Source organism: Haplochromis burtoni, unplaced genomic scaffold (assembly GCF_018398535.1).
Source record: "Haplochromis burtoni strain Fernald_Lab_line unplaced genomic scaffold, NCSU_Asbu1 Contig_102, whole genome shotgun sequence".
Classification (NCBI taxonomy): Eukaryota; Metazoa; Chordata; class Actinopteri; order Cichliformes; family Cichlidae; genus Haplochromis; species Haplochromis burtoni.
In genome coordinates, this window is record NW_024582463.1 from 798,828 (window position 1) to 813,489 (window position 14,662).

The window sequence follows — 14,662 nt, forward strand, 5'->3', positions numbered from 1 at the left end:
ATTCTTATGTGTGACCATGTCTGCTTGTAACACATTATGATAAATACCTGCGCTACCTAATGTAATTTGGCTCGTACTGTACGAGTTAGAGCCGTGCCTCCTGAGTGTCTAGCTCTACGGGGGAGACTCGCGCTGGTGCACGTGATCAGGTGAATAGATGGGGCGGGGGTTGTTGGTATATGACGTCAATGGGGACCCAAAGCAAGGTGCAAACACGACCGAATAAAGTTAAACGGAGACGGACATTCGTGTTTTGGTTGCCGTACTTCGATGCTGCCCGTTTGTCCTCTTCACCTTTGCGCAAAAAATCTAACAATCGGTGGGGTGCAGCTGGAGAAATCCTTGACTCCGGTTGCCCCCCCCCCACCCCCCTGCGCTGTCGGTCACGCGCTCCCACGTGCACATACACACGCTTGTGTAGCTCGAGCATCACTGGAGGTGGCGTCAGCGGAGACGGTTGTTACGGAGGGTGACGGGGCTTTGACTTTGGCTGCTTCGTGCCGTCTTTCTGTGAGCGCGGAGCCGGAGGATGGAGCAGGTGGAACCAAAGCAGTAAGCGGGGTCAGCGCGAGAGGATGCGAACGGGAGGCAGGGGCTACCTATAAACCAGGAGTAGATGATGCCTATTTGCCGCAGGCCCCGCCATCGTGAAATTATATACCGACTTGCGGCGGATGGGGTGACCGAGCTCCCTGCTCCGCCGGGGAGGTCCCTGCCTTCGGAGGTTACCGGGGAGGGAGCTGCCTGTGCCCCGTTCTGAGGAAGGGAAGGAGTGGCAGGAAAGAAAATGCAGACGGAGGAGGAGACGGCCGCCGCAGAAGAGCCCATTTTGGAGGAAGGGTCGGGAAGAGAGCAGGTAAGGACATTTTTTCCTGTCTCCTTGGGGTTTACATTCAAAACAAGGGTCCAGTTTACCTAAAGGTGGATGTGTTTTCGCTCACTGAAGAACTATCAATGACACAATTTCTGTCATTGCTTCCCAAACAGCCTGCCGTCTCCATGTATAGTACATGCTTTTATACGCTTATCAGTGTGCTCTTTCATTGACAAAACATGTCTTTGCCGTTGTTCCCTCCGTGATGCCTCACGCAAGGACACGGAGGAGCTTGGTTTAGTGTGAATGGAGATCAGGCTGTGGCTTTAGTAAACAGATAGGGGTGGTAGGGGGCTTAGTATTGATGCGATATGTCTGACAGGGCTGCGTGATGTGTTACTCTTGGGATGGATGGTCTTTTCTGTATAGTAGACCACGTCTACCTGCCAGCTGTCACCACAGAGATGCAAGAGGGTGACATCACAGTTTAGCCACACACCCACCTTACAGCCAGAATTACACAAGGACACGTAATGTGAAATCACGGAAAACCCTAGCAGTATGTCAGGATTTTCACCCCGGGAGTTACAATATGTTACAGTGTACCTACTCAGCAGTGTGTTTTCTTCTGATTTCCAGCTAATTTTACGAACACATACAAAGCTCATTAGCAGATATCCTTGTCCTTATTACACACATCCCTAACTACTGAAGCCTGCCTCCTGCTGCTGAAAGTCCTCACACAGGGCTCAAATGTTTATGTTTACATCTTGCCTTGAATCACTCTGTGATTACTATATTACCAGACTTAGAACAATCAGCATCATCCACTTAAACGCACTTTATCATGAAAAAAATATAATAATATTATTAATGTAATTTACCAGTGGAGTTTATGACAAGTTTACTAGCTTGACAGAGGCTACTAACACATTCCCACTGAACGCATTTGAAGACAAAGGTGGGGTGTGTTGTAATGCAAGCAGCCTGCCAGTGGCAATATGCTTGTGTCACACTTGGTGGTCAGGTGAGGCAGTACAAGGCTCCCAGTCTTATGGCAAGCCTCTTGGTCACATGTATGAATGCTATAAGGCTGCTACTATTATGTTAGTTGTCCATTAAATAAAAGCCCTTTTTTGCTTATTTGAATTACATATCTGGAAACATTCAAATAAAAATTGCAGTGACAGATTAACTGAAGAGAAAATGAGAGGCACGTCATTCATCTCTCAACTGAGTAGTCCATTAAAAGACAACTTTGGTTTTATTGGGCTTTAAATACCTTGGCTGGGTGGCAAGCAGAGTAAGTGTATTAATTGTCCAAATACTTTGAAATACACAATACTTACAAATAAGGACTAATAAAACTGAAAATAAGAGATAAATTAAGCGTTTGGCACCTGAGAAGTGATAATTCATAAACCAATGGATGTAATGTGTGGACTAGGAACGCCTGTTAAAAGATACCTTTCACTTACAGTCCTCTGTCTGTATCGGTTCCTGCAGTGCAGACAGTGCAGTGTAATGCAATGATTTCAACCTGCATCTCTTCTCTGCCTCCATTACTCTTTTCATCTTCCCCTCCTGGTTTCCTTCCTGTTTTTTTGCCCAGTGGAGTTTACAGCCTCGTCCTCCTATCCCCCATCGTACTCGACTCTCCCACTCAAGCGTTTCCACACTCATATTTCCCTCAATTGCATTCACTTTGCGCCACATGGGTATGCATACATGTATGCACTCTTATGCAGGCATTGCTACAAATGAAGCAGAATTGAATGATTAAGATTTAAAATTGCAGCTCATACTCTTCCATACATACAAACACTCGTGCCATATTTCCATTAGCGGGAAGGTTCGTCACATCAAAGCAGGCGTTTCTAATTCCCTTCTAAGTTTCACTCGCAAATCATGAAAACTACATTCCACCACATGAGACGGCGCTCATCATCAGGAGGGCGAGGGAAAACTGTCATGTGAAAAGAGCCAGAGGAGCTGAAAAAAGCACGTAAACTTAACAAGAATAGAAACTAAATGTGTCAACAGCCACAAAACCTGACTCGACAAAGAGAAACGTTACAACTCGCTGAGAGACAAACAAGAATAGCTTTTTCTAAAATGAACACACAAGCAATGCTCTCAATTCTATGTTTGAATGTTTGTATTCAGTCATTATGTTTGATATTAAACATGATTTTTCTTTATTTCTTCATGCCTGTGATAGTATCTTGTTGATACTGTTGTTGTCATGGGCTACAATAACAGTTATATATTAGCAAGCAATGACCTTCTACATACAGATGGAGACTAGACTTATACTGAGAGGTTTCTGTGAAAACTTTTAGCATCCACCATTCGGATCTACAGTATTGTAACTAACATGGATTCAGGCTCACGTATAGGCCAACCTCTGCCTTCACTGATATTTAATTTATGAATAGGAGATGTCATTGTTTGGTCTGTAGTCTCCACTGAGCACACTCCAACACGGAGCAATAATGATGATAGCGTTATGAGTGTATGATGACACACTGCTGCCACATCAAGTGGTAATAATTTGTTTGCTGCCACCGAACAGTTAGTAGAAACCTGACATCTCCAAATGACTCCCTCCAGTTGTGTTGAAATGACATAATTTTTAGCAGAGCACTGTAAGCATCAGCAGCACATTTTCCTTTCTTCGCTCCCTCACTTCATTTGCCACCCACACGCTAGGATTGCTAATTATAGCTGCTCCAGTCACACCTAACCAGCTGAATCAGTATGAGCTGAAGCACGGAAGGACGGGAGAGCAGCGCACGTTTTCTATTAGACACCTTAATACGGAGAGAGGGTTGTACGATCCTTTCGTGCGAAGCGCACAAACACGGTTAACGGGAAAGGCCTGTGAGTGTTTCAGTTAGTAGAAGCAGGATGTATCGGATGTTTGCTCAGGATGTTTAAAATTACTTCTTTAAAATCTTGTTCACAGATCAAGCTGGTCCAAGATATAAAAAAACAGCCATCTGCAGTCATTGTGGGTGCTCGGGATGCTTCTCGAATGTAGATTGTGTCAAAGTGTCTGCGTTTTGAGCCCAGCTAAACTTTGTCAAGCAGTATGTTTTATGCATATTTAACCCTGAAACGATGCCATTAATGCAACAGAATATGTCGTGTCAGAGCCACTCGCCCTCTTCAAAAGAGCTTCTAAGGAGAGCAGTTCAGACTTTCAGTATGAAATAGGAAAGATGACACCCTCCAGGCTGGGCTATATAGATTTCTTTGCATAATGGTGTCAAGGAAACTGAGATTTCACTTTGATCTGTTGCAGCCTACAGAGGCAGCTTTAACAGACACAGGATCACAGCCAGAGTTGCTTTTATAGACAAAAGTGTTGATTGTTGGTCAGTCCTTCAGGAGGTAGGTGGTGGGCAAAAGTCTTGAGTCACCCCTCATTTCTTGCAGTATGTAAGGGAAAACAGATTTGTACAATTTGAACAAGCTTGAAAGTAAATATTTTAGTGGGGTCAACACAATGACTCTCTCAAACTAAAATGAAAATCTGTTGGCACTTTTTTGCATTCATAATTCCATCAATTTTGACAAGATCTCCAACACCAGTGGCTGAAAGCAGCTCCAAACCATGACAGAGCCAAACTGTGTTTTACAAAGGGCTGTAGACGCCCACAGTGTAACTCCTCTGACCTTCTCCATCCATACATACGTGAAAACTATTTGAACCAACATCTTCACATTTGGATTCATCACTCCATACGTCCTGTTGTCACAGATTTCCAGTCCATTTCTTGTATAATTTGGTATACCTCAGCCTCTGCTCCATTTCCCTTCATTAAAAATGACTTCCTGACAGCCACCCGTCCACTGAGACTGTTTCTGATGAGGCTTCAGTGTACAGCAGATGGATCAACTAAAGGTTCAGCCTCTCTCAGGTCCTGTGTCAGGTCTTTGCTGGACTTTTTCTCTTGTTTCTTAACGTTAATTTCAGATACTGTTCAATACTGTTGTTTGTTTTAGTGTAGACACAACACTGGTTCATCTCTTGAGTTAGGTGCCTTTTTATGCCTGAACGATTCACAGATCAGCGTTAAGTAAACAAACAAAAAACATTCCTCTGAAGATGATATATGAAAGATCAGCGTTGCTAAAAGTTAGTGGAGTCTATTCAACATAGTTAACCTTACTCTGCAGTGAATACAACATCTGATTGTGTTCATTCAGTAGCAAAGAAAGCGTTTACTGATGTCATAGATCAATGTTCGTTCTAGGGCTGCCACAAACGATTATTTTGACTAGTCACCGATTATTTTTGCGATTAGTCGACTAATCAGATCATGCATCCATTGGACGTAAAACGTACAGCTTATTGCACCAGCATGCATCTGCTCTTATATAACTATCATTAGCTTACAGCTTGAAGTGTTTAAGGTATGTGCTAACTAAAAATAACGACAAGATGATAGTTTATTAAATTTTAATGACATTTGCAGATTGTTTCGGTGAAACAGACGTCTCCGAAAACGTCGGAGCGCTTTTAAAAATATGCGGTGTCTTGATAAACCGAGCAGATATTTGAGGTTTACACAGTTACATTCTCGCCTGAAAATATGTTAAACGTTTATTTTGTGACCCAGAAAGAATAATAAGAGTAATATTAAAACTAACTAGCGGCCGCCATCGTTGACAACTACGCTAGCCTGCACTATGAATTATGGGACACCGCTTCTTCTTCTTCGGGGTTTAACGGCAGCTGGCATCCTTGTACATGCAGTGCTGCCATCTTCTGTTTCAGTCCGTTATTACACTCATAAATCCTGCTACTTATTCCTGCGTCTTTTGTGATCTTACAAAGCTTCAAACGACGCGTCGACTATTAAATCAGTCGTCGACGTTTTTAATAGTCGACGTAATCGTGACTAGTCGACAAATCGTGGCAGCCCTAATTCGTTCTCCACAGACTTCTGGACAACTTGAGGTCTCTTTGCAAACAAATACAGTATAAATGTTGGATGTACCTTTCCGTAGCTGTGACTGCGAAAAGGTGTATAACAGCTTTCTGACTTGACCTCTTTAACCTCCTAGGACGTGGCGTGCACATGTGTGGACATCACATTTTGGGTTATTTAGACCAAAATACTCAATTTTGCTTCAGCTTTTAGACCTGCAATCTCAGACCATCTTTTACCTACAGTCTATGCCTGAATCTGCATGCTTTCAGAGGACACTGAGCTGTGGCTCCCGTTCATGCTGTAAATCTCACCTAAGTTGTCAAGCTGTCGTTTTAAGCTGTCACATGGTTATCGAGAATAATAAGTCGACAATAATTAAGGACCCACAAATGCAACACGCCTGGTTTCTGCTGCTGATAATTATTCATGAATTGGGCTGAATATTGACAATAGCCTTCCAAATCCCCTGCTAGTATTACTGTTTTTAGTATTAAAGCTTTTTTGGTTTTCAGTAAAGTTTTCTTTTTTGCTATTTTTGTAGTACAAAATCTTTGTTTGTTTTTTCTAAATCAGTTCTTTCAGCAATCCTTTGCCTCACCTAAAAATGTTTTCTGGTCCACATAGTTGCACACTCTGGTTTTTTTTTTTTATTGTTGTAGGCTCAAATATCCTGGTAGAATAATAATTACTAAGGAGGTGTTAGTAGGAGCTTTTCCTCCTTTGAAGTTGCTTCTACTCCACCAAAGACTTTCAGTTTTCTGAAGACAACTACTTGTGTGCATTGTTGCTGGATTTGGAATTTGACCCTCCATTAGTGGCTGTGTAATAATTAAAATGGCCTCTCAGTCCCATATATGGTGTATAATTCCCATTACTGTAAATAGCTGGCGTCATGCAGAGTTGATGGTTGACAGAGTGCTCTGATGTTTCATCTTTCACTGGAATTTGTGTGGTGACTTACGGCACTGGTTTATTTGACTATGCTCACTAAGTCGTGCTAAAGCTCTGGCACTCAGGTGTCTTCACCTGTGGGACAGAGAATGGCTCATACTGACAAAAGCTGACTGGGATAAGTGCTTACAGGAATAATCTGACTCCTGTCTTGGGCTGATTGTACCCACACTGGCATCACGGCTGCAGATTCTTGTTGAAAATGCTTGACACATTTTTTTTTGCACTGCTGGAGTATTTTCTTCTTCTTTTGGGTAATAGGTAAACGACAAAAGAGGTTTGGTGCCAGAAGGACAAAATAAGGGCACAAGAGGGAGGGAGATGGTGGAAAAGGATGGATTTTGGCAGTGGAGTTCTCTGGAGAGAGGTGCACTCTGTCACTGCTGCTGGCTCTTTAGCTTCTCTCCCTCTCTCCTCATCCTCCTCTTCTTATTTAGCTTCCTTTCATACTTGCATTCATGAAAAGTTCATGACCGTTTCTCTGTCTCCCCTCACACTCCTCATCCCCTCCCCCTACGCTACACTCTTAGCCCAATCAATCCACTTAGAGACAGACTTTGAAAGAGGATGTAACAGAGGAGACATGGAGGGTGGGGTTGGCAGGCGAGGACAGAGTGAGGCGAGGTAAAAGTTCTGATTGGTGGGTACAAAATGCTTAGGAGCTCGGGGAGTAGATTTGGGGAAGGAGGAGGAAAAAGAGATTGCATAAGAATAGACAAATGAAAGAAGATGTGAATACGAGAAGCATTAAATATGATATGAAGTTGGTACCACGGATCATTTTCATTTTCTTAAAGGCAACAAACCTATTTTTAGAATCTTAAGGCCTGCACTTAGATGCTTTTTGGCAGCTTTTGCAGAGTGATGACAGACTGGTGGAGTGTAGATGCCCTTCTCTCTGCCTTTCACTGCTCGCCCTTGACGTACAGTAGTGAAAAATGTCTGTGTGTGTGTGTGTACAGTTAATGTGAGCCTGAGTCTGTTTGCACAGTCACGTATAGACACAAAAAGTAAATCATTAAAGGTTAAGGTACAGACATATTATCAGCTGAGGATAAGGTAAGATTTGCAGTAACATTGGTATATGTTTCAGGCAAGACGCGCAAATGTCCTCTGAAATCATGGGTGCACATTTGTGCGTGTTTGTGTGCAGTGCATCCACCAAGATCTGCTAGCAAATATAGCAAATAGCAAATTGAGGCTCTGTTGTGGTGCGCAGGGAGAAAGTGAAGGATATGAGAGTGTGTGTGTGAGTGATATACTGTAGAAGGAGGGAGGAGAGGGGCCAGTGTGTGAGACAAATGGAGGGCGTGATGTGCTGACAGGACGAGCAGACTTGACTGAGAGGAGGAAAGGACAATGGTGTCATCCCGTCTTTTTTTTCCTTCTTTTCGTCATCTGCTTTGTTGCTCTTTCGCCTTGTCGCCTTCACCACAGGGGAGACATCAACGCAGACACAAATAAGCACCCTTTGTCACATGAAACAGTTCAGGTGTGTGTTAAATGTGTTCCTTTCTCATCACGTTTTCATGAGGTATGCATAAAAATGAGGTATGTTTTTTTTTTTTTTTTCCTTTTGGCACAAGCAGTCTATCTTTCTGTCCTTCATTCACACACACACAAACTGCAGCAATGCTGATATGCTCCTGATGTTGGAGCGGAGTCAGTTGGCTAGAGAACCGTCTAGAAGCATCGTTCTCATCTAAATTATTCACATACTCTCCGCTGGCTGCATTACAGTGCTGAGAAACGTGCATGCTGGCGTGAGTATGGATAGAGATAGCAAGACTGAAAAGAATGAGGCGCATTAGACCATCTATGTCTGTATATCTCAAATGTGTGTGCGTACGTATATGTGTGTGTTTGAGTGCGCTGTAATATGATGTCTCCACGGTGCAAGTCAGGCTGTGTGCACTTAGAGAGTGGCATAAGCAGTGTGTGTGTGTTCCTAATATGCAGCACTTATCCTGTGATGGGAGTGGGGCAGCGTAATGCATTCCTTTGGTCAAGACCTCAGCTTACACACTTTCTCTGTAATGTGACACTGTTTACCAAACAGGAAGAATATGGTTATTAAAACCTCAGCAGGTACAGAAAACCTGTGTTGCGTCCTTTACAAACATTTTGTGTTCAGCAGCATTGATTGTCACCTGTCTGGCTTTATTAATGAGGCATATTTAGAGGCATGTTGTGTTGTTTATCACTCTCGTGGCTGCCAATGTGTGTAGTCTTGTGGCTCAGCTGTTTTTTTCCTCTCTATGCCTCCACAGCAACGGCCAGTCCAACAGTCTCTGGCCTCTTCCCTTTGTCGGGAGTCCCACTGGAAGTGCCTCCTCCTGACCCTCCTCATGTACGGCTGTTTTGCCACGCTGGCCTGGTGCGCTCTCTGTCGCGTACCCGTTCTGGGCTCCTCCTCCGTATCTGCTGACGGCACCTCGGCGGCCTATTACATCCAGCATTTGGAAAGTCCGTGTTCTAGTGGTTACGTGTACATCCCACTGGCCTTCCTGGCCATGCTGTATGTGGTTTACCTGGTGGAGTGTTGGCACTGCTTCTCCAAGACGGCCATGTTGGCTCATGCTGAATTCCAGGTATGTGTCAAAGTTATAGCCTGTATTTTGAAGGTGGGTGTAATGGACTCGAGTGAGGTGAAACAGAAAGACGCTGGAAGAGAAATCTAGAAAGACCTGTTATTAAAAAACAAATCTGTTCACTTAGTGATTGTTTTTTGTGTCTGGAATCCTTAAAATGGTGAAACCAGTAAAAATAATGATTAAAAAAAGATAATCCTCACTTCAAGGAAGCCTGAGTTTAATGCAGTTTATTCCGATTTGTAATATTTCATGAGGAGCGTCATTATACAGCTTCCTTCCCTACATGTGGAAATTAGCTGACCGAGGGTTTTGCTGTTTTTTGGTTTGTTCTGGCCTGTCCTTTGTCTGTCTCCAAACGTACAGCTGTTTGTCTGTCTCTACTAAGAAGGAAACGATAGAAGGACAAAAATAATCCCACAATAACCAAACCATCACCAGCCTGCACAGCTTTAAACTGTATGCAGATAGTAAAACAACTGTTTCTGCTCCTGCTGTGATTGCACGTTTTAGGCAATGTTATGTCTTTATCTCGTTTTTAACACATCAGGCAGCAAGTTGGTTGTAGGAAGTGTAAAACATTGTGACATGTTTTAAAGCAGCCTTGTTTTACCTCATTGTTTTACACAGGAAGTATACGAGCGTGTGCAGAGACTTCAGCAGGCCACACCCTGTATTTGGTGGAAGGCCATCAGCTATCACTATGTGAGGAGGACCAGACAGGTGACAAGATACCGCAATGGAGATGCATATACGACCACACAGGTGAGGACACTTTTCTGGTTCTACACAACCACGTTTCACCCTTCCTGTTATCCTGACTGCTTTTGATATAGTGAATGTTGTTGAGCTGTGACAAACAGCTGTTCACAGAAGGCAAAAAATTCCATACAGCTGAGTTTTATTCATGCTGGGACATATTTTGAAAATAAAAATGTCCCTCTAGTACCACACATCCTGCTTTCCTTCCTCCTCTCCTTTTTTCTTCATCATTATTCGACCTCTTTGTCCATGCCCTGCTTTTTTCTTCTTCAGGTCTACCATGAGCGGGTGAACACTCATGCCTCAAGTTCTGAGTTTGACTACGCCCGCTATGGTGTCAAAGACGTGTCAAAGGAGCTGTTGGACCTGCAGCAACACCCTGCTGTTCGCCTGCGTTTCACAAAGTGTTTCAGGTATCAGCGAGACATCAAATTTAAACCTGTATGACTTTGATTGTTAAAAGGTTTACCTTCTTTTTAAGGTGAAATAGATAGTGACTCATTTTTGTGTTCTTTAGCTTTTCAAGTGCACGTGCTGAAGCTGCCTACCTCACCCAGGTAAGATGTGAGGGATCAATGAATGCGATTCATTTTGTTCTTTATTTTTTTTAAGCTTAAACAAATGTCCATTTTCATTTTAAATCAAAAATACGAAGCATTTGAATCAGTAAATTTCTCAAATATTGGTAATAATTTAGCATTAAATCTCATACAGTGTTTTACTTTTTGATTTTTTTCTCTGTAATTGCAAGCGAGCACGCTTCTTTGGGGAGAACGAGGGGCTTGATGACTACATGGAGGCCAGGGAGGGAATGCACCTTAAAAACGTGGATTTCCGCGAACACATCCTAGCATTCTCCGATCCGGCTCACCAGCCGTGGTTCTCCAGGCACAAGGTGTTCTGGCTGGCTTCAGCTTTCCTCCTGTCGTGGCCGCTGCGAGTTGTGTCGGAATACCGCACAGCGTATGTCCACTACCACGTGGAGAAGCTGTTCGGGGAGGACGAGGATACCGTTGGGGGAGTCGGCGGAGGAGGGCCAGGCGGAGGTGGAAGAGGGGACGGGGTTGAAGGAGGGACTGAGAATGGAATCCACCCGGGAGGAATTTCGATTGGCATTGGTGTGAATGGGACAAGCTACAGAGCCATCTCTCGTGTCAACACGGTGGACATGACAGAATTGGAGTGGCACATTCGCTGTAACCAACAGATGGTCCCGAGCTACTCTGAAGCCCTCCTTATGGACTTAGAAACGAGTGGGGGGACAAACCCTACAGCCTCCACACCTATCTCTGGGCCTCAAGGCATCACTCCCAGCCAGGGGACCAACCCCCCTCCTCTGGCTTTGCCTGTGGTGTTCAACTCGGCTTACCTCCTTCAGAGCTGCCCCCGATGCCGGCGGACCACATCGAGTGCCAGTCTTCCATCCAGGCTAAGGGCTTCAATGGGAACCACAGCCCTCCTGAACGCTACAGTGGCAGGGATCAGAGCAGCAGGGCAAGGAGGTGGGGGTATGGGAGGGAGACTGGTGCTCAGTCGGAGCGGGTTCTCTCTCGGGAGACTTGGAGGTGGGCGCCAGAACAGCCTGTTTCATTCAAGAAGCATGGGGGGTGGGCTGGGAGGAAGTAGGGAAGATGGAGGAGGAGGAGGGGTAAGTGGCGGAGGGGGTGGAGGTGGTGGAGGATTCCTTGGGTTAGGTTCAAGACAGAACAACGAGGAGACCAGAGGAGTGCTTGAAGGGGAAGGTGACGATGACGAGGAAGAAGAGCAGGAGCAGACGAGGAGGGAAGATAGAGGAAGAGGAAGGAGAGAGAGGGATGAGGAGGCAGAGCAAGACAACGCAGGGGGAGGAGAGGCGAGAGAGGGTGAGAGGGATCGGCCTCCATCCTATCAGGATGCGTTCTTCTTCCCCGTCCTCATTATACACGGCGAGGAGAGCTGCCATGCCGGAGACGACATGTGATGAAGAGAAAAATAAAAACACTGAGAGCGAGAATGTACAGGCTGAGGGAGATGAAAGAAGAGAGGAAGGATGCATAGAGAGAAGAAAGGATTCAGACAGAACACAGTGAGAGAGGTAAGAAAGACAAAACAGGAGAGATGTAGGGAAAAGAGAAGATACTGTCAGAGGAACTGGGAAAGCAAACGGAGGAGATATGACAAATACAGTGCATACTGTAAAAAGTCAGTAAACCCACTAGATCAGAAGAAGAGAGCTGCTAGAGAGTGCAGCAGCGAGGTGAGATAGAGTCTAAGAAAAGGAGCAAGGGCAAGAAAATCTTTGCAATTTTAGGTGACGGATTGGATAATTTGGAAGACTGCAAAGTTAGAAATGTCTATCTTCAGCTATATCGGAGCAGGAGCAGGAGTGGGAGGGGTAACAAGTCTAAAGATAGCAGCTTGGAGAGGCAGTGGAGAGACACCAAACCAGCTGAGAGGTAGTGGAGTTTGTTGTTGTCTAATCTTTCTTTAACACAAATGAAAGACTACAAAAAGGGAATTTAAAGAATAATATATAGAGAGAGGAACTGAGAATCGGGCCAATTTAAAGAATCAAAATTGATAAGAGGTTATAAATAATTCAGATGTGGGAATAAATAGATCGTGTAAAATACAGCGTAGTAAAGTAGAGCAAAAGACATCAGCATGCAGGACACGCAGGCTAAGAAGAATCCAAAATGGACACAGACCAGATTACCCTAAATCTCATTTTTCCATTTGACAGATTCTTAAAAGCTAGAAAATAAAATTATCCAAAAGATAATCACAAAAGGAGGAGGACTGATCTCAGACACAACAACCTCTGAACAACAATCCTGACCTTGAATCTAATCAGGAAATCCAAATATTATTCAAACAGGTGAGAAGATTCAGTCAGATTCAGCATTATGACCTCACACGGCACCTCTAACAGAAGGCAGTAACAATAAAAGAGGAGAAGCATTGATTTCCTCCCCGTCTCGTCATGCTGTATTACGTCTTATTTCACCATTAGCTTCCCCACCACTCTATCCATTACTGTTATAGAGCCGATAGGAAAAAAAACTCCATAAAAGTAGAGCAGTCGCTTCCTCTACTTCTCAGCGCTGCCCTGCCCGTCTTCTCCCCTCTGTCCATTTTATCACATGTCCTGTCTTTCTTCTTTCTATTGCTAAAAAACTAGTGAGGAGCATCATATATTTGGAAGAAGCAAACGTTGCATTAACACAGTGAACTCCCCCATCCTCTCACCCCACTCCATCCTTCTGCTCCTCCTTTTATTTCTTTTTTTCAAGCGGTTGATATATGACACCCTCCTCGCTCCTGTAGGCGATGAGATCGCATTTTCACATATCACATCTCCCCGAGGCTGAGGTTTCCTCTCAGTGACCATATTTTATAAACTGGATTTTCCCCCCACTTGTGTAACGTTATTGTGACCTTTACGCCTGTGCATTTGAAAGGGGAAAAAGCAAATTATGTGGGCACCGTGATATAAGTGACTTCACCGAAAAAGTAACAGCTGAAAGGTTTGATTCTCACATGAGCTTTAAATTTCCCCAGTGATGCCAGTGTAGTTGTGCTATAGATTAACACATTTGTTCCCAAAGATAGGCCTGCATGCTACTAAGAAAACGCAATAACCCCAAAACCCTCCTCCTTATCAATATACTATGTAGTACTACATGTGGTTAGGCATGGAAAATGACCTCTTTATCTCATTTATGTCCATAAGATTGGACTGCATGGGAAGTAACACTTACAGTAAGCAGCAATCAGAGATTTAATTGCTTCCTTTTTTATCACACAGACAACAAAATTGCGAATGAGGAAATACAGTATGAGGTTAACTCCCACTAACGATCTGTCATTATCAGCCCTGTGAAAGAACTGTGGCCCTAACTCTGCTACCTCCTACTCTCTGAGAATCATCTGCAAATAAGAAACAGTGCTCTCTGAAAAACATCGCCTCAGCATAAAATGTGTAAACGTTTGCTGGCATAGAGATGCATGTTAGCTACTAATAGCTGTGTAGCAAATATGGCTATCGTTGCAAAACGCAGTGCCAAAAAGTAGCGATCGATGAACAATCTGCACCGATTCAGATATTTTAGACGTATGTAGACAAGGGCATGGATAGCTGTGTCCTACTTCCTGCGTTGTCACGTCTCAGCCCAGGAGAGGCAATCGGCACAGACGGTGAGACCTTCAGTGCTTTGATGCTGATACTTTCCAAAGCACACTAAACACGCTAAAGTAGTTCGATGAACATTTGTTGACCTTTCCTGCATAGCGCCCTTCAGAGGTCACTCCAGCCACTATCTGATGTCGGAAGCGTCTCCCTCGTTCTCTCTCTCTCTGCTTCCTGTTCACAAGGGAATGAAAAGCACGCGGAAAGAGCCGAGTAAAGAGCCACGAGGCAGAAACAATGCTGGATCAACGTTGCGAGCGATGGCAGTAAACGGACACGTTTACCGCACGCAGACACGGATGTGGATCGAGCAGAGACAACGGGGAAAAGTTCTCTCATCGCAACTTTCTGGAGAGAGAAAGTGGAGCATGACTGCTGACCTGGTTTGGCGTAGGGGACACATACATGCGCGCACACTCTGACACACATTCGC

General features: G+C 44.2%; 1 protein-coding gene across 1 annotated transcript; it reads left to right on the forward strand.

The window, feature by feature from the left end:
- The first annotated feature begins 400 nt into the window (after positions 1-400).
- LOC102310755 (transmembrane protein 151A) lies at positions 401-14,247 on the forward strand. The gene is made up of 6 exons (XM_005927722.3): positions 401-856; positions 8,979-9,299; positions 9,930-10,064; positions 10,335-10,474; positions 10,579-10,618; positions 10,813-14,247. The coding sequence occupies exons 1-6, from the start codon at positions 788-790 to the stop codon at positions 12,019-12,021; spliced, it is 1,914 nt and encodes a 637-aa protein (XP_005927784.1). The 5' UTR covers positions 401-787; the 3' UTR covers positions 12,022-14,247.
- The last annotated feature ends 415 nt before the right edge of the window (positions 14,248-14,662 follow it).